Source organism: Anolis sagrei, chromosome 2 (assembly GCF_037176765.1).
Source record: "Anolis sagrei isolate rAnoSag1 chromosome 2, rAnoSag1.mat, whole genome shotgun sequence".
Classification (NCBI taxonomy): Eukaryota; Metazoa; Chordata; class Lepidosauria; order Squamata; family Dactyloidae; genus Anolis; species Anolis sagrei.
The window spans coordinates 52,763,396-52,787,063 of NC_090022.1; the positions used below are offsets into that span (position 1 = coordinate 52,763,396).

At 41.4% G+C, this 23,668-nt stretch overlaps 2 protein-coding genes across 4 annotated transcripts in view; one reads left to right on the top strand and one right to left on the bottom strand.

Moving 5' to 3' along the window:
- The window catches only part of SLC41A3 (solute carrier family 41 member 3), a 55,957-nt gene extending 50,942 nt beyond the window's left edge, over positions 1–5,015 (top strand). For all 3 annotated transcript variants that reach the window (XM_060766202.2, XM_060766201.2, XM_060766204.2), the window contains 3 exons: positions 995–1,129; positions 3,086–3,234; positions 3,329–5,015. In XM_060766202.2, the coding sequence (XP_060622185.2) occupies positions 995–1,129; positions 3,086–3,234; positions 3,329–3,514 (470 nt within the window). In that variant the 3' untranslated portion in view covers positions 3,515–5,015. The remainder of the gene's footprint in view (positions 1–994; positions 1,130–3,085; positions 3,235–3,328) is intronic.
- Positions 5,016–15,217: 10,202 nt separating this feature from the next.
- The window catches only part of CHST13 (carbohydrate sulfotransferase 13), a 53,022-nt gene continuing 44,571 nt past the window's right edge, over positions 15,218–23,668 (bottom strand). Inside the window, exons 2-3 of the mRNA XM_060766200.2 lie at positions 21,217–21,299; positions 15,218–17,436 (exon numbers count right to left, since the gene is read on the bottom strand). Coding sequence (XP_060622183.1) covers positions 16,591–17,436; positions 21,217–21,299 — 929 coding nt within the window. The 3' untranslated portion in view covers positions 15,218–16,590. The remainder of the gene's footprint in view (positions 17,437–21,216; positions 21,300–23,668) is intronic.

Sequence of the window (23,668 nt, forward strand, 5' to 3'; positions counted from 1 at the left end):
TTGCCATATAATTTTGTCCAACTGAGATGGAACTGATTCACTCTCTCATAAGTTACTGTCTGATAGCTCTGGAAGAACAATGTGTTTCTGCCCTGCTGTGCTTTATCTTTAATAATTGGTTTAAAATGAAGAGTCTTCAGGCTCTGTAAATTTCTGAGAAGTGGAACTGAAAGCAGCTGTTGGATCTGCTCTGAAAAAACTGTGCCGGATACTTTCTGGAGGAGATACCTATCATTGCCAAAGATTATGACAGCCACTTCATGACAGAAGTGTAAGAGCACATAATACTGATGTTGAGTACCAAAAGGGGAATACTCAGTGGAGCCCTTTTTATTCCATTGTGTTTTTAGTATTTCCATAGGTGTGCATGAGAGAGAGCTAGGGGGCACTCTGATATGTGTGCAGTGCCAAAGTGGTGTAAATCAGCCACATTCCCATTACTTCCTATAATTTATTTATTTATTTTATTTCACAGTTTTCTATACCGAGCTTCTCAACCTCATTGAGGGACTCAGCCTGGTTTCCAGCCATAAAAAACATATACACTCATTAAAATATCATATATCACAATTACAAAAACAACTTTAAAAACACTATATATAAAACTACAGTGGTCAGTCGTCCTATAAGAACTCACAGGAAAGGAGTGTGTGCCCTTGAAGACCACACCAAATATTTGGTTAGTGCAGAGTGCTGATGTAAACTTCTTGACTGTTACCACAATCAAGTGCCCCCTTTACCTCATCATTATCTATCCTAGGGAGAACCAAACCAGTGTGTCTCAAGAAGAGAACCAAACCAGTGTATCTGTCCATGGACAGATACTAATTCACAGTCTGTTGACTTCCAGTTCACTGCAAGTTTCTGGAAGGGAAAGAACATGGAAAATTTGAGAGGGGGTGTTCACATTAGATAGCTTAAGAAGTACTTCCCTCCCCAAATCTACAATTGTTACTGCAGTTTAATAGCTGGGCTCTGCATTTTTGCCTTGCAGGCGTTGGTGGCAATCTGGTAGCTATCCAGGCCAGTCGTATCTCCACATTTCTGCACTTCTGGAGCATGCCTGGAGTCCTGCCCCACAAGATGAGGCAGCACTGGCCCAACCCATGTACTACCTTCTTCACTTCAGGTAAGGAGAACTGGTTTTAGTCACCAGCTCACAGTTATTCCCACATCTATACACCAGAACCTCTCAGAACCTCTCGTGAACCATCTCATCACATCTCATGATGCTATGAACCATTGCAAAGTCATAAGATCGGTGGGAGAGGTCCTGCTCTCAGTCCCACCATCCTCGCCATTGTGACTGGTGGAGACGAGAGATGGGGCCTTCTCAGTGGTGGCCCCTTGCCTGTGGAACTCTCTACCCAGTGACGTTAGATTGGCCCCCTCCCTCTTACCCTTTAGAATGAAACTCAAAACCTGGCTATGGGACCAAGCGTTCGAACAGTAGAGGCAGCAATTTAGAATGAGACCCAATTTGTGTGAATGACAATGGACTGACCTGGACTATGATTTCAAATCTGTGTATTTTAAACAATGTTTTAGTAATTTTAAAGGGTTAATAAATGGTTTTATTTGCCTTTATCATTTATTACTGTTGTTGGCATTAAATGGATGCCTGTTGTGAAGCCGCCCTGAGTGCCCCTCCAGGAGTGAAAAGGGCGGGATACAAATATGCGAAATAAAATAAATTTGTCATCCTAGTCATTTTGTATGGACATAGGACACTGCATTCTTCCACAATCTTTGAGGTGAAGAGTACTGACAAAGAAGAAGGTCAAGAAGAAGTGACAAACAAGACATAATGTTATATATCTATTTTGTCTTATGTGACAAATATAGGTTGGGGACATATTTCCACAGAAAAAGTATACTGGGGAGGAAATGAACTTTCTGCTCTAATGGCACCATAGTTTTTCTAAGATTCTGTGATTTCAGCCAATGCAAAATTTCTAAAATACAACACTGGCAGATCCAGTCACAGAATCGAGGGAAATTCTAGAGGGTTTTTTTTTTAATCTTTTCATTTGAGGCAAGGAACCACAGTTTGGACTGGTAAGAATTATTTCCCTCCTCTGTGAGGCCAGAGTTATACATAGTCTCTTTATGTCTCTGATAGATGAATCCAGTTTGTTGACATACCTGCCAAAAAACTATGAAGTGAAAAGTGATTTTCATTGCAGAAATGGCAGGCAAAATAAAGGAACCATGTTAGTAATCCCTTTGCATTGGACAGATTTTTCCCATTCAAGTTTCCTGCTCTTGTTGTTGTTGTTGTTGTTTTGCACCCTAAGGTTCTGGGTGTGCATTTATTATTGAGGGTGAGGGGGTGAGATTAGTTGGTGAGAAAGTAGCAGGAGAAACTGAATTAATTTTAGTTTGACACCCTGTTCTTCAATCCAAGCTGGCAAATGAAAACAAAACTAATAACATTCATTTTCTCATACTCCCTCTCTTTCTTCTTTCTTCATTCAGGAGACTTTAAATGGATTTGCAAAATTAAAAAAGTTAAGATCTTCATTTAGCAAAGGAAAGCCACATGAGAAAGAGCAGACAAATACTAAGTGAAGATCTTTACTGTTTTAACTTGGCAAATCCATTTGACCTCTCGTGATGCTGGCTTTACCTGCAAATTGACCTTCTGTTTAATTATTGTGATGCATTATTATTAACACTTTTTCTCTCTCAAATTACATATTTTTTTACAGGATACAAATCTTTTAAATTAAATTATAAATATTAATAGCAAACTCAATCCCCTGCATGCTGCCCCTCACATAGCCAAACAAGCATGTTCATGCCCCAGAAAGAGGTACTAGATAGCCTAGAGAAAGCCATTTCTTCCTCAACTGTCACTCATCCACTGTTCCACCCATCCCTTTTGCTGTCAATCATGCTTCCATTCTTTTCTCTGCAGTTTTCTTATTCTGTATGCAATGATGAATCCTTTTGGTGCTTTTCACTCTTTTAGTTGACAGATACCTTGCCATCAAACACATAATCACTGTCAAAAGAGAACACGGTATTTGAAGATGACTTGTGTCTTATTCCATCCAGTATAACTGCTTTTCCTTCTCCGCAGGAGTAAATTCAAAGTCTGCACGGGTCCTGCTCCTGCTGGTGATCCCAGGGCATCTGGTGTTTCTCTACACCATCCATGTCTTTCAGGCAGGCCACACGACACTCACCGTCACTTTTGTGGTATTTTACCTGATGGCTGCTGTCTTGCAGGTAATCACAAGTTGACTTGAAGCATAAGAATGGGCCCTGCAGTGCATACACTGCAACTGTCTATCAGTTACCACTCCCTTATTTCTGCTTGCAGGTGGGGATTCTGCTGTACTTGGCTGACCTTCTTGTGCGGCTGATGTGGAGAAAGGGCTTGGATCCAGACAACTTTTCGATCCCCTACCTCACTGCTCTGGGAGATCTCCTGGGCACTGGGTTCCTGGCACTTTGCTTCCACTCTGTTTGGCTGCTCAACGAATTGAAGCCAAAATTGGGAGACTAAAGGAGACTTCTGCTACAAGGTTGACCTGCCTGCTACTCTGCAAGCAAAACAATCACTATGGTGCTTTTGACACGGTCCAACAGGGTACTGAAAATAGGACACCCAGGTCCTTAAACTGGAGTGGATTGGATACCCTTGCCCCATTGATCTCAATTCAACATATCTGTGAAGTCTGGAAGATATCTGCCAATGAAGTAGCACGGACTGCAGTGCTTGAAAAGACACACTTTGCTCCAGCCTGCATTTCAACTGGTTAAGAGGTGTTATTTCAATGGCCGGGTTGGAAAAGCCCCCTGAAATGAATGGGAGGCTATCCACTGATCTCAGTGGGGTTTAAATTGTATCCTAGATGAGGATGTTGCACTGTCTCTGCCGGGCATCAGCTGGCAATCAGAGAGGGCATTTTACTGTCTGCTTTTCTTCCTTATGCTCTCACAGAGAAAGAGGGAGAGAGTCCAGGGTTCTTCACATTGTGCACCCAACACCAAGGAAACCAGACCCTGCACTACAGTAGCTCAGACTCTGCTTGACAATACTTCATGCATAGTCATAACAACACACACAGCAATCAGTGTACTGTACTTTGCATTAGATTTCTCTGTGTGATTTTCTTTAATTCTTGGGGGCTTGTTTGTGGTTGTTTTTACTTGCAGAATTTTGATATTGTTAAGATTGTGACACTGAGAGCCAAGTATAAGTTAGAAAAGATCAGGAGGATATAATTGGAAGCAAAGGTGAGATAGTCAATGGCCAAAACTGAATATTGGAGCCTTTTGCTATTGTCTGTTTTTCAAGCATTTTACATCTGCATGCCATTTTATCCAGAGCAACTTCTTACAGAAACAAGTACCTCACTCTGGTCTTTAGGCATATCTGTCTGGTCCAAATTAGAAGCTGAGAACCACACCCACCTCCATTCTCAGAAAAAAGCTTTCTGTTTGCACTGGATATCCATTAATTGTTTTGTGTAAGTAAAATACAAATGTTCTGTGTTCAAATGACAGTGAAGATGGAAGTGCCAGACTTTTAGGGTGAAGGCAACTGAACTTCTTGTCATTCTCATTCTGGTAAAAACCACTTGCAGAACACGGACATCTTTGTGCATAAATACTAGTACAGAATACATGCTTCATGGAGAGAATTCTATGCATTATATTCTGAAGGCCCTCCTACAGGTAGAAATGGGTTTTCCTTATGGACTATTCTAGGTGGATTTCACTGTCTATAGAACAAGCCTTTTTTTAACTTTCAGCTCTTTAGGAATTCTATACCAGGGAAGAACTGTTCACGGTTGTCTTGAATCATTGAAAATCAGATGAGTTTTCTTCTGGACACAGAGCTGAAAGCCCCATTCTGGCCAAAAGCAGGAAGACAGAAGGGTCAGAATTTGCTACACCCTCAAGCGGCAAGTTTGATCAAAACTGTGTTCTCTCCCCCTCATTTTTGTTATACAGTTTCAAATCTGAGGGCTTTTTATGGAAATAAAATGCAAAAATTGTTAGTGCTTTCACTGTTTTATTTTGTAATCCTGACCAAGATTTGGGAGGCAGTAGCCCAGAGCTGACAGCCAAGAATCATATATTGTTGGGTAGGACTGAAATATCAACCACACAATATCCTTCCAGATGGGACATAAAATTGGAATAAGCCCTGAGCAGGAAGGCAAACAGATAACAAACAATAACTCTGTTCAAAGGACCTATCAAGTCTCTGGTTTCAGTCCAAGCTACTCACAGCATTGCTCAAGATAACAACGTTTATTCCAAGCATCAGTATTTTATAGAACTTCAGAGTTATGCAGATGACAAGCTGCACAGGACCAATGCCTAATACATATGTGGTAATTCTTATCTGAGGTCTTGTGAGCAGCCCAGAATGCGTCTAGAGATTGATTGGTGTCTAAAAGGATGTTCTCAGTGTCTGGCACTGGATGAAACCATAACTTCTGTTTGTTAACCATGGGCATATAGTGGTGTAGTTACTGCATTTACAACATAATACAGATGACCAAGTTCAGCAATGATACAGGCCATGGGGATATGCCAGCTATTGTCAAAATGAAGTTGAGCAGATTCACTCAAACAGATCAACATACAGCTAAATCTTTAATTTCTATTTTATGGCAACAATATGAACATCAATGAGAAGGGGAAAGTGTTGCTATTACTGGCAGCATTCCCCTTTGTTGAACCACGATGGGTAATCATCCTCTATAGCAGGCATGGGCACACTTTGGCCCTCCAGGTATTTTGGACTTCAACTCCTAAAATTCCTAACAGCCAGTAAGCTGGCTGGGATTTATGGAAGTTGAAGTCCAAAACACCTGGAGGACCGAAGTCTGTCCATGCCTGCTCTATAGTAATTTACTTCATCAATTCACATGTCCCCCAAATGTTTGGTTTGCCAGCACACCCTCTCCGTGCCATTTAAGCCCTACTGTGGTTTTAACAGAGCTAAGTATTGCTGCTGTGGCAACTGCCACAGTGTCTGCTTTCAATTACATCTGTCCTAGTTTGTCATTTATTTTTCACAAGGGCTTAAAACAGTCCCTTCTTCTGGAATATTAACAAAATAACTGTCTCCGTTTTAGTACAGAAACAAAAAAGAGAGTTTTCTTCTTGTCCAAACCTGCTACAGAGTTTGTTTCCATCTTGGGCACAGTCCAAGGTGAGCATCTGTCCAAGATTCAGCTGTAATTTTTGGCAATTCCTATTCATTCAAATGAGCCTCGGGCAGAGAAGGCTCCTTGGTGTCAAATATTCTATGGAATGCTTCCCTGCCTGAGAATCAACTCAGATCTTCTCTAGACCTGGCTTGGGCATTGGCTTTCAGCTGGAGGCTCATGCTGTGGAAAGGATCCTTGAAACCATTTCTCCCATATGGGTTAGCAATTCATCTCATGCCCTGTCCCAATAATAAAAAGGTAGACTACATTTTTGAGATTGGTCTATTGGTGAACCAAACACACTTAAGAGATATGAGTCCCCTGTTAGTAGAAAAACATCATTTGGGACTAGCAAAATTCCAGATAATTACATTGTTCCACATGTCTTAGGCAAAGTGAGGAATCTATCCCATGTGACACAACCTGGGGAACAGCAATGTGAGTTCCCCAACCATTTTCCCTGGGTGTTTTCCTTCTGCAAGATGAAAAAAAACTGTGTGTGCCTGTCTTGCCTCTGTCTCAACTCCCATGCTGCTCAGAGGATCAATGTTGATATCAAGACAGTCAGGACAGCATTTGATTCAGTCGGTGGTGGAAAACAGCCAGAGATCCTCTGTATCAACTCCAGTTGTAATAAATGGTTCTCTGGGGTCTGGTTCTGAAACATACTCACCCTTTCATGCTTGGGCTCTGGAGATTTGAGAATGGGAGAATCGCACCATGCTGATCTAACAAGGAAAGAGCTTGGCAGGTCTTATTACTGTTTTCAAGCTGAGCATTTTGAACTCCAGAATTGATCATTGGTTGACTGTTATTATTGATTCTGACCAATAAACAGATATGAAGTGGTATTTTTAGTTGGGATTCTTGGGGAAACCATGGCAATTCGGGACTAAGATGTCCTACTCATGAAAGGGATGGGAAGCATCACAAAGACCCAAGGCTTACACTGTGAAAAAAAATAAAAAAATAGAATATGGCAAAAATCACAATGCTAAAATTGTGTGTGTGTGTGTGTGTGTGTGTGTGTATGTATATATGTGTGTGTGTGTACATATATATATATATATATATATATATATATATATATATATATATATGCAGCATTAGTCTGGGGCATTTGGGGTCATTTCTGATCAGAACACAGCTACTGCTACCAGGCGCATCTGCTGCGCCCCACTCAAGGGCATCCCTGAACCTGGAGCTGAACCTGTATAGGTGAGAGGATCTGGACCATTTCTATTTTACTCAACTGTGTCATAGCTCATTTCCCTTTTGGTGCTGGGGTGACATGAGAAAAGTGTCCCTAGTCATGTGGAATATTCTAATTAGGAGAAGCTGAGGAGAGAATGATTCAGTTGGCATGATGCAAGGCAATGATTCACTGGCATGGCTTCATAAATGCTAAAATTAGACCCACACAAGGAAACCTCTGAACGAATTGCCTTAGGGTCACCATGAGTCAGAAACATCTTGAAGACAAACAACAATGGGGTTCATCCAGCATGGCCAGTGGTAAGGGATAGCCCTCCATGTGTTTTGGGCTTCAATTCCCAAAATACTCCAATAACATGGCCAGGGATAAGGGATTATGAGAATAGTTATGAAAAACATCTGGATGAATTAATGCTCTCCATCCCTACTGGGATAGATACATGAACAACTTGGGCAGTTGCCCTCTTCACATATACCTTGATCTTTCATTCCAGTAGAGTTACTTTTTTCTTCCTCTACTGCCAGGGCTCCTCGGGACTCAACTGTTGTTTTGCTTCTTAATGCAGAAAGCATGGTGGGTCTCATTCTTCTGTTTGCCAATATTCCAAGTGACAGTTTTGCAGTTTGAGGAAGAGAGAGGACATTTAACCATGCCATGGAAGCAACTAAGACATCACACATTCTGATATTCTGCAACATGGTGCATTCGTCATCATGAAGAATGGTCTTGAAGGTCATAAGACAGTGTGGGGATCCCATGGCCCCAGATATTATTGAATTACAACTTCCAATAATTCACATCATAGGCTAGGCTCACTAGTTTCTTGGAGTTGAAGTCCAACATCAACTGGTGAGCTGAATGATTCCCATCCCTGCCCAGGGAGTAGCTCGTCGCCATTAGGTCTAACACAAATTGCAGCTTTTCTTTGCTTAATTGGCTATATTTTATAGCTGTAAAAACTAAATCCTGAAGCTATTCAAGCTGATTTGGACCAAACCAGATTATGTCTTCCCAGAGTTGGGTCAGTGTGAATTGGAACAGGTTTGGGTTAAACTGGGAATCTGAGGCTCCATCTTCACTGCCATATAATGCAGTGCAGACTCAAAAAAAAAAACCAGTTTAACTGGATTGAACTGCATATGCAGTCCAGATGAGGCCTAAGCAGTCAAAGAAAGCTAGATAATATGTCTCCAAAATGGTGGGAAGCAGCACCTTAGTCCTTGACAGGTGCAGTTTCCAATGTGGGGCAAAAATCTCAGCGGCATTCTCCAGTCACAGCAAGAGGGGCTCTTAACCATTCTTTTGCAGTTCCCTTTTAGCAGAAGACATATTTTTCAAAGGTTTGTGTTGGAGCTTCTCCTTCCTTTATTGTGCCAGTTGTTCTTACTTCTCAGTCCACTTTTATATTTCCTTTGTGTATTAGTTCTTTTAATAGCAGGCTGGTCCTATACAGATCATATAATGGTGTTCAGTGCCAGTCATAGTCAGTCTCACTGACGTGGTGGCTTTCATGTCACTGAGACCATGGATCTGCTTTTTGTTCTGCTCCAAATTCCAAGATGTTTATTATGGGGTTTTTTTTGTCAGGTAAACTGTGGAACATGCCAGAAAATGAACATATTTTTTAAACAAAAAACAAACAAAGAACATTAAAGCAACTTTTGTGGTTTTCTTGCAGAGAATAAATTTTATTACATGTATTGGGGGGTTTTCTTGGAATTGTAGTCCAAAAAGGGGAATCTTCCCAATACATTCAACTGTTTTATACTATGGAATGATGGAACTACACTTCTACTTTAACTGTGTGGGATTTGTGGTCTTATGAAGGCTAGAGCTGTATGGCTCAGAATGCTCAATGCTCCTCCCTAAACTAGAAATCTCAGAATTCAATTGCATGTTACCATGGGAATTAAAGGGAAATCATAGTGTCTAAAACAGTCTTTACTGCATCTTGTAGCAATTAGGTCAGTTTTACTGCATCTTTGCGGAGAGAAACTAAGATTTATCGTGCGGCTAAGTGTGCTGGTATATTTCCTGAAACAAAATGATTCAAGTACCACTCAGAGAGCTCTTTTGGACAAAGCGCATTTCCTGCTGAGAGAAAGACAGAAAGCATGGCCATTCGGTGGCTGTTTATTGATTACTCCAGCCTGAGAAAAGGGGCCGATTAAATCTGTTCTACGCAATGTGCTCCAATCTAATTGACAGAGATTGAAACCACATGAGATTTTCCCAGCTGCTCTGCAGAAGGAGAGGGATGATAAATGATTTCACTGAAGGCTGCTCCAGAGCAAACAGACAAAGTGAATTAGTGTCATTCTTCCGGTGACAGAGTGCCAGGGGCCAAGGGTTTCTGCGATCCCTGGATTCAGCAATAGGAGGAGGGTGGCTACATGCTGGAGAAAAAGTGTGTAAAAAATAAGCCCTCATTAGCTCCAAAGACCTCTTTAAAGTGTCAGGTCACAGCTACAAACATGTTTCCTTCTTGCTAGCTTGCAGGCTGTACAAGAATCAGCGGGCTTCTCCACCTTCTGAATACAATATAAACCTGGTTCTTTGCCCAACAGATTTTCAGTTCTTTTGACTGGAACCACTGCTGTAGGCCAGCCATCTGTTGTCCCCTTTGCTCCACTTCCAAGGGGGAGGAGATGCATCTGTTTGTCAGCTGCTGTTAAAGGCAAAATAAATTTCTTTGCTAGGGGTGTGTGGAAACCTGCTGGGTGTGCCTGGGTGTGTATGTCATAAAACTAGTACTCTGCAAGCAGACCACACAAGTGGTAGCATTTAAACATGACTCAGTAATATCACTCTCATTACTGAAAGAAACTCGGACAGTCTTGCCTAGACCAGAGCTGAGAAAGGTTCCTTTCTGGATTATAAATACTGTGACTTGATCCAGGTTGTCTACCCCTTGTCCCAAATGCTTGAAACCAGAATCATAGAATCAAAGAGTTGGAAGAGACCTCATGGGCCATCCAGTCCAACCCCCTGCCAAGAAGCAGGAATATTGCATTCAAATCATCCCTGACAGATGGCCATCCAGCCTCTGTTTAAAAGCTTCCAAAGAAGGAGACTCCACCACACTCCGGGGCAGAGAGTCCCACTGCTGAACGGCTCTCACAACAGAAGTGTTTGGAATTTCATTTCTTCTTCAGATTTTGGAGTGCCATAAAGTATCTTGGCGATGGGAACTAAGCAAATATCATTTAATAAAAATAGCTTTCAATAGCTTGAAGCTATTGTGAAATAGCTTGAAGTTAATGTTATGCACAATGTTTTAATAATTTTGTGTATGAAACAAAAATGTTTGTGTACACTGAACCACCAGGAAGCAAGGGTGTCACTAGCTCAGCCACCCACGTGAACAGTTTTGGATTTTGGAGTATTTAAGATTCTCAGATAAGGGATACTCCACCTGACCTGCATTTTCTGTAATCTTTATGGGCTTTCAAGTCAAATTTTATTTGTAGTGATCCTATCAAATCCAACTTCAGATGGGATGACTAATTCATATAAGCTTTGTCATTGCCTTCCTTTAAGGGTAAGATTTGTCCAAGGCCATCCAGTGGGTTTCCATGCTTCAGTGAGGATTCAAACCCTGTCTCTTCACTCCCACCCCCCACTTTCCTACCTGTATCATTAACTCTGTCTATTTTTGGCACTGACAGAATGAAAAAAGTTGAAAAACTCAATTTCCTCTCCTCATAAGGATGAAGCTATGCCTTCTTCTCAGTCTTCCTACCCTTCATGTGTCTACCCATATATCCATATTAGGTATATGGGTAGACATGAAGGTACTTAAGAGAGATTCTGAGAGCTTTTGGAAAGTGCCAAAATAGAGTGGAGAAAGGATGCCAGAAATGGCAAGATGGATTTGTTAACGGCAGCTTCTTTCTCTGTACTTTTCAAAACAACAGGTAAAAAGCAGCACTTTGAAACTGCTGCATGCACAATCCCTGGAGCTAACTGTAAGTATTTTGGCACCATTACTTCTCTCTTTACTGTCTAATTTCTGCACAATACACAGAGAAAGGGGAGAAACTCTGCCAAGTTATTTCTTGATATGGAAAGAAATAAAGTTATAGCTATTGTAGATTTATCACTAGAGAAATGAATAGGAAGAGTTGTGCTGGAAGTGTGATGCAGATCAGACTGTCAGATCAAATTGAGGGTGGGTCTGAATCTCTCCATTGTAGAAAGGAAACAAATATGAATGCTTGGACATTGTCCTCAATTGGATCAGAGGCCTCCCTAGTATCTATAATCTACTGAGGGTAGGGGTCACCCAGAAATCAGCCCACCTCACCACTCTGAGGAGCCCATCCAGTGACGAGACATCAATCCATGAAGTTTCCTTAGAGCAAACCTGCCACAAACCAGTCAGGTACTATTGCTGCTAAATCAGCTGAAGGAAATGTGGGGTGTTTGTCCTGGACAGAAGTTCCCCGTCCTCTTTGCTGTTGTCCTAGCAGAAGATGTTCCCCTTCTGGTGGCTTTGGTATGAAAAATGGCCAGTGCCGAGTTTGGCTTTGGGTGCTGCAGAAAGAGATGAGACCACATCTGAAAAACGCTAGACCTGTTACGGGCAGGAAAGGAAAGTGACAGGAGAGGCGGAGGAGACCCTGCCCTTGAGGCAGGTTGAGGACCAGGGAGGGAGCTCCCTCTGGACAATCATCCTGGTGTCACCTTCTTCGATATCACCTGGTACAGTCTTCATTCCCCATATCCCTAGTGAATCTCCCGAGTCTACCCCATCCTTCTGAAATGCTGCATCTTTTTGGCCTCAGATACCTTTTTGACCTATGCAATTCAAGCTTTGCAAGTATACTTTTTTAAAAAAATGCACTGGCATCTCCCTAAAAATAATGTACAACTCCACACCTATATCTGTAATGAAACTTGCTGTTACATGTTTTCTTCCCCCTCTGTCTCCTACTGCTTTTTAAGCTGCAAGAGAATAACATGGCTATTTCTTTGAAAACCACATCTTAGATTAGTTCAATTTAAATAGTTGAAGCTCATGCAAGTGGCCTCAAGATGTCCCCATAGGTCTATGTTGAATAACATACGCTTGCCATTTGAAAGCAAAGCAAAGCAATGTTCTCCTTCCTTCTGAAATAAATGAAGCTGTACAGCTGAGGTGCTATTCACACCTAACAAAAAGACACATTATTATGACCTCAGGAAAACCTAGTTGATACTAATTGGATGAGATTTGGCACCTTGTTGGAATCCACGTTGCTTTTTTGATTCATGGTGTAAACAAAGCCCAGGAGAAATCATTTTGGACTATCAAACCAGTCTTCTTAGCATTCTGGACACTGAAGTCCAAAAAAAAAAAAAAAAAAACACTTCCCCAAGCACAACTGGTTATCTGCCTTTCTTCCTGCTTTTTCACTACATGTCCCCCAAAGCTGGCAATTTAAAGAACCTTTACTGACATTTTATTAAAAGTTCTCTACATAGAAAGAATTTCCAGAATTTCACTTTCCCTATTGTCCTGTGCTTAGAATAGAAGAGGGTGGAGGCAACCTTCCTGTGGAGGAACAGCCATTGCTGCAAGGAAGGAAGGGACAAGCCACTCTTAGAAGCATAATGGAGTACGGCTTTGGCAAGAAATGATCTGGGTAAAAGGCTAGAGAAACATAAATAGCATTCAGAACCACCAGAAAAAAAGATTAAAGGAACACATGTACTTTTGAGTATATTTCTGAAGTTTTGAAGTTTCCAGCCACACTGAGGAGAGTTACTGTCCTTCTGAATCCTCCCTCTAAAATAATGCATCTATTCTGGTCCGGGGTGCAACATTGTCCTCTTCCCAAATAGGATTTCTGCCCCTCATAGAGTTTTCCATCGCCCACATTTCTAGCACTACAGAGAGACTGAAAATCTTTCACATCGCAAACTCTTACATGTACCTTGTTCACATTCCCTTAGTAACTTTGCCTGCACCTTTTCTTTGGGTGCCTAACTGTATTTCTAAATATTTAAATACGAAAGTTACTGCAATGCTATACATTGGGGCAATAGAAAGAAATGTCATGGGGGGGGGGGCAGGATTCTTATTTGAGAGTGCTCTTCTCCCCCTCCCTCAAGCTATATGCCCCTTGATTCTGGTGTATTTTGGCAATCAGGTGTTTGCCTCATTTGAACACTGAATACTTAGGCATCAATCTTAAATTGACTTACTATAGAGTTAATCCCCTCAAACTTCATGAGACTTATGCTTATGCTTGGTATTATTTTTTATTTTAGTATTTCCATTGGTTTTAGTACTCCCAGAGTGAAAATCAGTTGTAGTTGTCTCCGATAGTCATTGGAAATTAACTCATGACTAATGTGAAACATAGTTTTCATTGCAGCCATTGCAGCCAGCTCTATTGTACACTAATGCATGAGTCAAAGTATTCTATGTGGGATCAAACAAGTTATCCTGCAAGTGTGAAGAAAACGCTTTTTGGTAGGCTACAACTTCTGACCAGCCTTCCACCTCTGCCTTTGCTGGCTAGAAAGCTGTAATACAACAACATCTGGAAGGCCACAAGTCCTAACCACTGCTGGGCAGTAATTCTATTGTCAGCATATTTGCTTAGCCTTGGTGGTTCTTAGTGTATATAGACAAAAATAAATGTAACACAGTTGAGACAAAATGCTGTTTTATTTAAGCAAACTGTCCATGAGTACCAAATCAAATGTACAGTTCCTGAACCATCTATCTCTTCAAGTACTAATGCTCCAAAGCTAGGCTGAGTAACAAGGGCTTGCTAGTTCATTTACTCAGTTTCAGTTCTCTCTTTCCCTCCTGTTTCTGTATGCTGGCAAAATGTCCACTTACACCCACAATCCCCTCCTCTACAATTCACATCAGTACTCAGTAAGGTTTCCTATCTTTCCTTTTCTACACCACACTGCACACTGTTATTCAAATCAAAGGCTCATCACTCTGGGGATGAGCTTAGTCCCTGAAATGAAAATGGCTTCTGAAATGCATGGGCCATGTATTGGTCTATTTCAGTGTTTCTCAACCTATGGGTCCCCAGATGTTTTGGCCTTCAGTTCCCAGAAATCCTAACGGCTGGTAAACTGGCTGGGATTTCTGGGAGTTGTAGGCCAAAACACCTGGGGACCCACAGGTTGAGAACCACTGGTCTATGGCATAGTCAACATTTAAGATAAGGTAGACCTAAATACCTTAAAGGTACCACGTGCTGTAGGCTACATTTCAGAGGAAGGAACTGGCAAAACTACCTCTGAGTATTCCTTGCCAAAGAAAACTCTATGGAATTAATGGAGCCAACAGGCAACCTAAACGCACATATGCACACACAAGATTCCTTAGGTACAGATTAGAGGAAAAAAACAAAACTTGCCAATAACCAAAAACAATAATTTTTAAAAGTTTTCACCCCAGATGAAAAGCAAGCTCTTTTGTGATTTTTTTTTCAGGAGGGCTGCAAACTAGGGAGAAAGTGTATGCCCCCAGAAGCAACTGATCTTGTGCAGGATACAATTCTTGATGCCATAACTCAGTAAAGAATGGTTACACAGCATTTTAACACCAGTTTTACTACATGGTCTCTAGCTGCTGGGGATTATTTATAGTGAAGGAGAAGTAGTAAAATTATGACACTGAGGAAATGGGGGGGGGGGGGGGGTGTATGCATGCATGTGTAGACATAAAGATAGAGCACTTCCATAATAATCAAAATTTTTAAGATGCATTGTTTGGGTTTTGGAGGACTCTATTAAGGGGAGAATGCTCACACTTCCAAAACAAGATTTTTGCCCTGAAAAGGTTCACGCAGACGCATTTGGCACAACCTGAAGGTACAGTCATGCGTTTATTCTGAAATAGTTAGCAGCCTGCACCCCAGTAGCTAACAACTCAAACATCACAGTTGTCTACCTGGCCCTATTTCACAATTAATTAAATGCCTGAATCTTTATTTTATTCCAAATCTAAATGAAAAAGAAGAAAGACAGTTTGCTTTTTAAAGCAGAAGTAGGAAACATTTGGCCCTCCGGAGGAGTGTAACTTCCACCAGGCCTACCCTGCACAACCACTGGTGCGGGACCATGGGGACTGCAGTTTAATAGCTTCTGGAATGCCACCTCCCACAAAAGAGAAAAGATTGGAAAAGAGCATGGGAGGTTTACTGTAGACCAGAAGATCGCAAACATTCTTCCTATGGGCATTCTCAGCAGGCACATGAGAGAAACTGACAAACTAGAAGCTAATATTTATCAAAAAGGACAAACAACATGTAGGGGACCTGTTCTATATTTTTCCCTTACTGAGAGAGACATGGCAGGACAGTCATGCCTTTTTTATGGCTAGAGGGAACGGGACTCAAAATGCTTGAATTTGAATTGCTATACTGCATGTCCTTCCTTATAAAGCAGAATATTTCTGGTCATCTCATACCGTGTCTTTCTTAATATGGTTTCCCCTCCCATGTTAAAGAGAAGAACCTGGAACCAACATTTATTTGGCTAGGTCCACACTTTTCTGGAGACTAGAAAAGGAGAAAACCACTCCTTGACACGACTATGTGTGGACATGCTTTTTAATATTTGAGAAAAGTCATTCATTTGTACTTTGAGTCACGGTACCCACATACACAAGTGGACATGTACATCCATCCACTCTTATGGACATATCCCAAGGGAAGAATATAGAAAGCATTGCTCCAGTACAGTTTCTGTGTTAGCCCTCTGAGTTTCCTTAAACAGATTTTGATATAGAAAACAGCCAGTTATACCAAAGGGCAGCTGAGAAGGCCAGGCTAGCTGAGATGAAATAGGTTGCATCTCACAGAAAATTCCAGTTCAGACTAAGACACTGTTCTCAATAAGACACTTCTGGTTCACATTTTCCCTACTTCAATCCATGAAGCAAAGAAAAGCTTGTGGGAATTTTAAGTAAACATATAAAAATACAGACACATATTATTGCTTCTCTGAATGTTCTAGTTTGAGTCTTCCAAATCCTAACAATGGGCCACAATTTCAGTATCTCAATTCTGCTACTTTCTAGAAACAACTATCTTTGGTTAAGTGACAGGTGAATATCAGTATATTCCTTCAAGTGAAACAGGGGAGAGAGAAGAGATCGAACTGTGGCTGCATTGTTAAAGAATGGTTCCCACTAAACTGTTCATCACAGCAAGAATAGGAGAGAAGGAAGAGTCAGTCTCATCGGATATGTAAATAAGAAGGGATGGTGTAATTGAAAAGCAAGTAATCCATTTTGTATAAATTAAATAATCTCCTTTGGTAGAAGGGGCTGATGTTCTGAAAGAACTTAGCAGTCATGTCATCATTGGTTCTCGTGGTCTTAGAGGAGGATGGGAACTTGATGCCTGCATCAGCCCCAATCAGTCGCAGGATGTAATTGGCATCCTTGGTCAATGTCTCATACTTGCCCACTACATCATAGTGGATGATGCAGGGGTGGCATAAGGAATGCACTCGCTCCCAATGCTCATTAAAAGGTTCCTCATGTTGTGTCCGTGGATCCAGCAAGTAGTAAACAAACTCCTCAAAATGCACATCGTGGCCACGTTCCAGGGCCTCATCTGTGGGATCCCGCCGGTGCCGCCGGATGATCTTTGTTCCATAGCGTTTATGGAATGCTGTGTTGTAATTGCGGGTGAACTTGTTGCGGTAAGCTGAGACCAGCCGCTCGAGAGGCTCCCGAACAAAGATGAACTTGAGGTAGTTTCGCAAGCGGTAGTTGATCTCTGAGATGCTGTACTCAGAGAGGGTGTGCAAGTTGGATGACACATGTGCCTCATTGGCTGGGATCTCCAGGGGGTCCTGATACTTGCCTTGCCCTGTCAAGACCATCATGACTCGCTTCCAGTTAGTGCAAGCCACCTTGGGGACATAGCAGTAGAGTAGTCCATGGGTGTCATCAACAACCAAGTGGCGCAAGTCATCAGGAGTCAGGAGGCGACGCTTGCGGGTGTAACGGCTGCACATGCTGCTCAGCAGTTCCCGCCTGCGCTGGTGAGTAGATTGTAAGGAAGACTGCTCAACCTGAGGAAATACATAAAGGAGAAAGAGTTTTCAACGGTCCCTTTTGGGGGTCACAACTCATAAATTCCTTGCAAACATGGGTAGAAATTTGGGGGTTTTCCCTCACAAAAAAGAGGTCTTTGTCAAATTCTGTGTTTGGCATAATCCCTATTATGATCCCTTGCTTAGTGTTTCCAATACTTATATGTGAAGGTGTGAAAGCATTCTGGTCTCCTTCTAAAGTAAGGCTTATAAGATTACCAGTCACAAGCAGGAATTGTCTTGTCCTTTGTATAAATCTGAATTAATCACATGAATTAATGTATATAATGCATTTTGTACATCTGTGTAGCCATGCCATTCTAATTGTATTTGCTTCATTTTCCCCACTGTGCTGTTTTTGTTCGTATTGCAAGCTGCTTGTGAGAAAACATTATAATGGGATAAGTATGATGTTTTATCAATGTGTGTCTATATATCTCACTCCTCACAACTGCATGCCCACAACATATGAGGCTTATTGCTTCACGCCTTCTAAGGTTCTCAGAACCTCTCCTAAGAACAGAGGGAATCACTTGTCCCTGTTTCTTTGTTATATGAAGAATTCTCATTAGCTTTCATCAGATCTGAATCAACATGTGGCACAGTTTATAAGACCCAAGCTAACTTGCTTACATTTCTAGGAAAGCCACAGCAGGGAAGCCTTTGAAAAAGCTAATTTATGGATTATAGCTGGCCATGCTGGGTGGGAAATATATTCCAAAAATGTAACTCCTTTGCTCTGAGCTGGAGTGTATGCTACTCAATCCAGTGCTGCTAAATTCTGGTATGCATGCAGAGGAAGGGCAAAAGAAAAGTTTCAGAGGCCTACATCAAATACCCATCTGAATGCTCTCGGCAGAAGAAAGTCAACCCTGGGACAGAATTACGTGGCCCGTCCGCCTTCATGAACACAGACAGCCTTTGGCTATTCCGACACTCCCTCCCTTCTCCTCATTTAATTCCTTTCCTGCAGGAGCCATCTGGTAGAAAGGCCATGCCAGGACAGTCAGGGGGCATGGCTCTGCCTCAGGGCTTGCTGCTCTGAACAAGTTCAAGAGCTGTGTTTCTCTTGTTGGCTTTCCCTCCCACATTCCCTCCCACTTGTTTAGCAATGTCTTTCTCTAAAGAAACATAGAACACCTGTTTCAAAACTTAGGAAAGTGATTTGTTTGAACTTTCATAAAATTCCCATCTACCAGGACCACTAGCTGTGCTGATTGTGATTTTTGGGAGAAAAGTATACCTGGAGTCTAAAACGTAACGGTTGGTTAACGGAGGAAGCCTTCTCTTCCCTTCTTCCTAGTTCTCATGAAATCAGATTATTCTCTATAAGAAGATTTGAAACAGCAATTTCACATTTCATCAAATGAAATCAAGCTGTTCTCTACTATTTTTGACTCAAGGTTGCCCCTTTCCTCCTAACAAATACAAAACGTCCATAGCCTCTGAGTAATTCTAGTGCTTCCACACCTCACATTAAGTTGCTGATATTGCTTCAGTAAGTCCAAAAGTGTTGCATGGACACACATTGTTTTTAATAATGCACTGAAGTCAATTATTTTGTTTCACTCACCCAGTCCCAAAATTATAATGGTGGAGCTTCTACAAGTAGCATATAGATCTGAAACCACAATCTAGTCTATGCAACATGTGAACTGTTTAACACTGGAATAGTCCACCATTCTTAAAGGATGGTGGGTGCTCCATCTTCTGAGGTCTTTAACTTGATGGCTGGATGCCCATCTATTGGGGTGCTGTGTAATCCTGTATGGCAGAATGGGGTTAGGTTGGATGTCGCTTGGAATCCCTTCCAGTTCTAAAATTCTATAATTCTATAAACCTTAGAAGATCTCTGCAAGGCCTTTGCTACATGTTTGTGGCTTTTTCCTCCTCTGCCAGGTCACAGAGACCAGGAAAAAGGGACCCTTATTTTCTTCACTTTCTCTTTTCAGAAGGCATCTGGCAGTTGTGAGCTACTGTCACATTCAGAGAGGTCATTTACTCCAGTCTTAGGTTCTCACTCACCTGTCAGCACCTATCATTCTAAATACAGTAGTCTCTCTTATTCGACCTTCGCTTATCCAACATTCTGTCCTATCCGAAGCTCTTACCCAATGCCCCCCTTTTCCTCCAGCATTTCCCCTTCAATTAAAGGAGCACTCCCCAACTCTCTCTCCATTCCCAATAAGTGAAAAAGGCAAGACAAGGAGGGAGGAAAGGGGGAAAAGAGACAGGACAAGCAGAAGCATCCTCCCTCCTTCCTTCTGTGATTTCCACACTCCTCTTCTGCATCTGGACTCTCTGAGTCTTTCTTGTTATTATTCTTGGTGTCTAATGCCACGTCAGACAGGTAACAGTATGAGACTCTGTATTAGATTCTTGTGGGTTTTTTCAGGCTATAGGGCCATGTTCTAGAGGCATTTCTCCTGACGTTTCGCCTGCATCTATGGCAAGCATCCTCAGAGGTAGTGAGGTCTGTTGGAAATAGGACAACGGGTTTATATATCTGTGGAATGGCTGGGGTGGGGCAAGGAGCTCTTCTCTGCTAGAGCTAGGTGTGAATGTTTCAACTGACCACCTTCATTAGCATTTGAAGGCCTGCCTGAGCCTGGGAAAATCTCTTGTTGAGAGGTGTTAAGATGTGCCTGGTTGTTTCCTCTCTGCTGTTTTGCTGTTGTAATTTTAGAGTTTTTTAATACTGGTAGCCAGATTTTGTTCATTTTCATGGTCTCTTCCTTTCTGTTGAAATTGTCCATATCCTTGTGGATTTCAATGGCTTCTCTGTGTAGTCTGACATGGTGGTTATTGGTGTGGTCCAGCATTTCTGTGTTCTCAAATAATATGCTGTGTCCAGGCTGGTTCATCAGGTGCTCTGCTATGGCTGACTTCTCTGGTTGAAGTAGTCTGTAGTGCCTTTCATGTTCCTTGATTCGTGTTTGGGCACTACGTTTGGTGGTCCCTATGTAGACTTGTCCACAGCTGCATGGTACACGGTAGACTCCTGCAGAGGTGAGAGGATCCCTCTTGTCCTTTGCTGAACGTAGCATTTGTTGGATTTTTTTGGTGGGTTTGTAGATTGTATGTTGTGTTTCCTCATCAGCTTCCCTATGCGGTCAGTGGTTCCCTTGATGTATGGCAGGAACACTTTTCCTCTGGGTGGATCTTGAGGAAACACAACATACAAACAATCTACTGGGTGAGTGAAAAACCCACAAGAGCCTAGTGATTCCAGCCATGAAAGCCTTCGACAATACATTGAGACTCTGTATTATCCGACATTTTTGTTTATACAACATTTTGCCGGTCTGTTTATGTTGGATAAGCGAGACTCCACAAAATAAGAGAAAGAAAGAAGATGCTATCAGCTGCACTTTGTTCAAGTCACATACAGAATGTGGCAATTTACTTTTATTTTGGCCTAAAATTTCCAGATTCCTCCAGTATTCATGCTGGTTGGTGGATTCTGAAGTTTGTCACCTAAATGTGTTACCACAGTATTCTGATTAAACTGCAGCCATCCCTCCACATTTGCTGGGGGAATATGAACCCCATGAAAATGGGAAAAGTGCAGATAAAAATGTGTTTTTTATTTTTAGCTGGAAGAATACTTTTCAAGGAATCTTGAGGTCCTCTAGTGTAACTATGGTCAACCTCTGCCAAAAGATGCCCATAGAACCACACTGGGCAACCTACATTCCCCCACTACATCATGTTCACTTTTTCTAACTACTGCCAACTTCCCATTTCAAGCATACTCACCTGGTCACTATTGTAAAGCGTCTGAAGTGGATTTCGACCAGACTTCCCATGCCAGACAGTCTTCAAAGTCCTGTCTTCTACAGCTGGAAAGGAAAGAGCCAGAACAGGAGGTTAGAAGCAGCTCTGTGTTAAGGTTTTTTAAGGAGAACCTTTTCTTGGTCCAAACACCTTCACAGGTACATCTGGTGAAGATATGGGAGAAAGTCTTTTTGGTTGATGCTACCTTATATAATCAGGCTGTCATCTTTTGACTGGTATTGGTATAATAATAACAACAATAGTAATAATACCTAGTAATAGTAGTAGTAGAACTATTTCATCATTTATTTTATCATGCCATTAAATGTACATGGTGCCGAACAGCAAAACAAGCACAAACAATGGGTTCTGCCAGAGGTATATATGCCAAAAGAGGGACAGAGGAATAACAAATCACAAACCTATACAGGAAGATCTTGCATTTTTATCTGGACCACACTATAAATCTATTTTACCTGTTTTAATTCATTAATTTTATCGGGTTCAATTTAATGGAGAAAAGAATATAATTTTGGGTGGAAATTTCACAGACTAACTTTAATTCAGTCCAATCATGATGAAATGCCATGATGAAGTCCAAAGGTAAACTGATATAATGAAGGGATCATTTTTCTTTCTTCCCAATAATGATTAGAAAAAAAACAATTAGGTTTTGCTAAATTCACATCCTTTACCTGTTAATTTTATCTTTTTAAAACTCAGTCCAAATAGACAATCAAGGTAAAGACTAATAAAATAATGGAATGATGTGGATTAAACATAATGATGAAAATGGTCCATGAAAAGCAGTCAGAATAAAATCACCTGTGCTACTTGTCTCATTTGTCTTATGCAATAACTTTGGAAAGGTCCTTTTTAGGACTTGCAGGCTAAAAGATTCTGTCCCAAAAAAGAAGTTTCCTCAACCCTCATCTAATCCCCCAGGTGGGCAGGACAGAGTACAGAGTATCCGATGCTAATCTTACTGAACAGGCCAGTTCATGAAATATATTTTCCCAAGGTAGCCAGGGCCCAAGTATTTTTTTAAAGTCACTTAAAGACTAAAACCACCACTTCAAAGGGAGCCCAGAAATGAACCGCCAACCAATCCAGATGATACAAGATTAGAGGGATTAGCTCAGACCTTGCAATTCCAAGTTGCAGTCTAACCACTGCATTTTAGAGTCCTTCGAGTGTCTAGGTTATCTTCAAATGTAGTCTGGAAGTAATCAGGGTGTCGTCTGTTCTCGCCAGGCAGAGCTATAGTTGGACAACTAACTGAAGCCAGTGCCAGGTACCTTGGGATAGCTATCTGTCCTCACCAAACATATTTTAATCCAGATTCGCCTGCATTTTGGTCTCTACCCTCACCTCATTGCAGGTTGTTTCCCTAATTTTTTTGAACTTCGCAAAACTCAATGTTCTCCCAAACCCACTGAAACTTTCTTTGTGTGGGTAGGACCATTTTGCCAACCTAAGGATTGACACTCAGCGAACAAGATCCCCAATTAGTATAGGATCTTCAAGTTGAAAATGACCTGGTTGAATATTGTTATAGGGTTTCTTCTCCAGAAAGAATAAGAATTGTTTGCTGGATCAAATCAAATGTCCCGTTTCCATTCCACCATTCCATTATTATTTTAAATGAACATCATCTTGCCTACATGTACTGGAACAAAAGGAATCCAAGGTTCATAGAATCATATAATTAGAAGGGGCCTCATGGTTGGGGGCTGTTATTTTGCAGATCCTTCTTACAGTGCCTAAACCTTTTACTGGTGATTTGCCAGGAATATTACTGGTAATTAGGCCCATGTGGACTCAGGAAAATACCACTTCCTGCTGTGTTATGACTCCCCAGGCAATTCCTCAACAAGTGCTGGCTGTCAAGCTGATCAATCCTTGGACTGCAATAAAGGGAAGCAATTGCTGTATTGGGTGGAGATAAGAACCTGATCAAACGTCCAGCGGAGACACTGAGGTGTGCAACTCTGAGTCTATGTTCCCAGTGCCTTATTATTAAAACAGAAATCTGTCGAGGCAATCCTACTTTAAGAGGTTTGAACTTTCACCTATCTCAACAACTAAGAACTAAAATAGTCTAAGAGTATATTCATTAGTTTTATTATCTTACCATAGGAACATAGATATTTTGCTATTGCAGTAGACTGAATAGTATCAAAATCCAGGTCTGTATCTGGGACAGTCATGGTTATTGCAATAGTCAGAAAACATGAGAGCACAGAACTTGTGAACTGAATGTATCTGCACAGCTTTTACCCAGTGTGTTGTTCCCACAGTTAACACCATATTATTGGGTCATGTTTTAGAATGGAAAATCCGGATTGTTGGGGTTAAGTTATGCACATAAAAAGAGGTAAGTTTGTTTGGGGAGGACAAAAAGAATGGAACAAGCAATGATTGTTATAGTTCT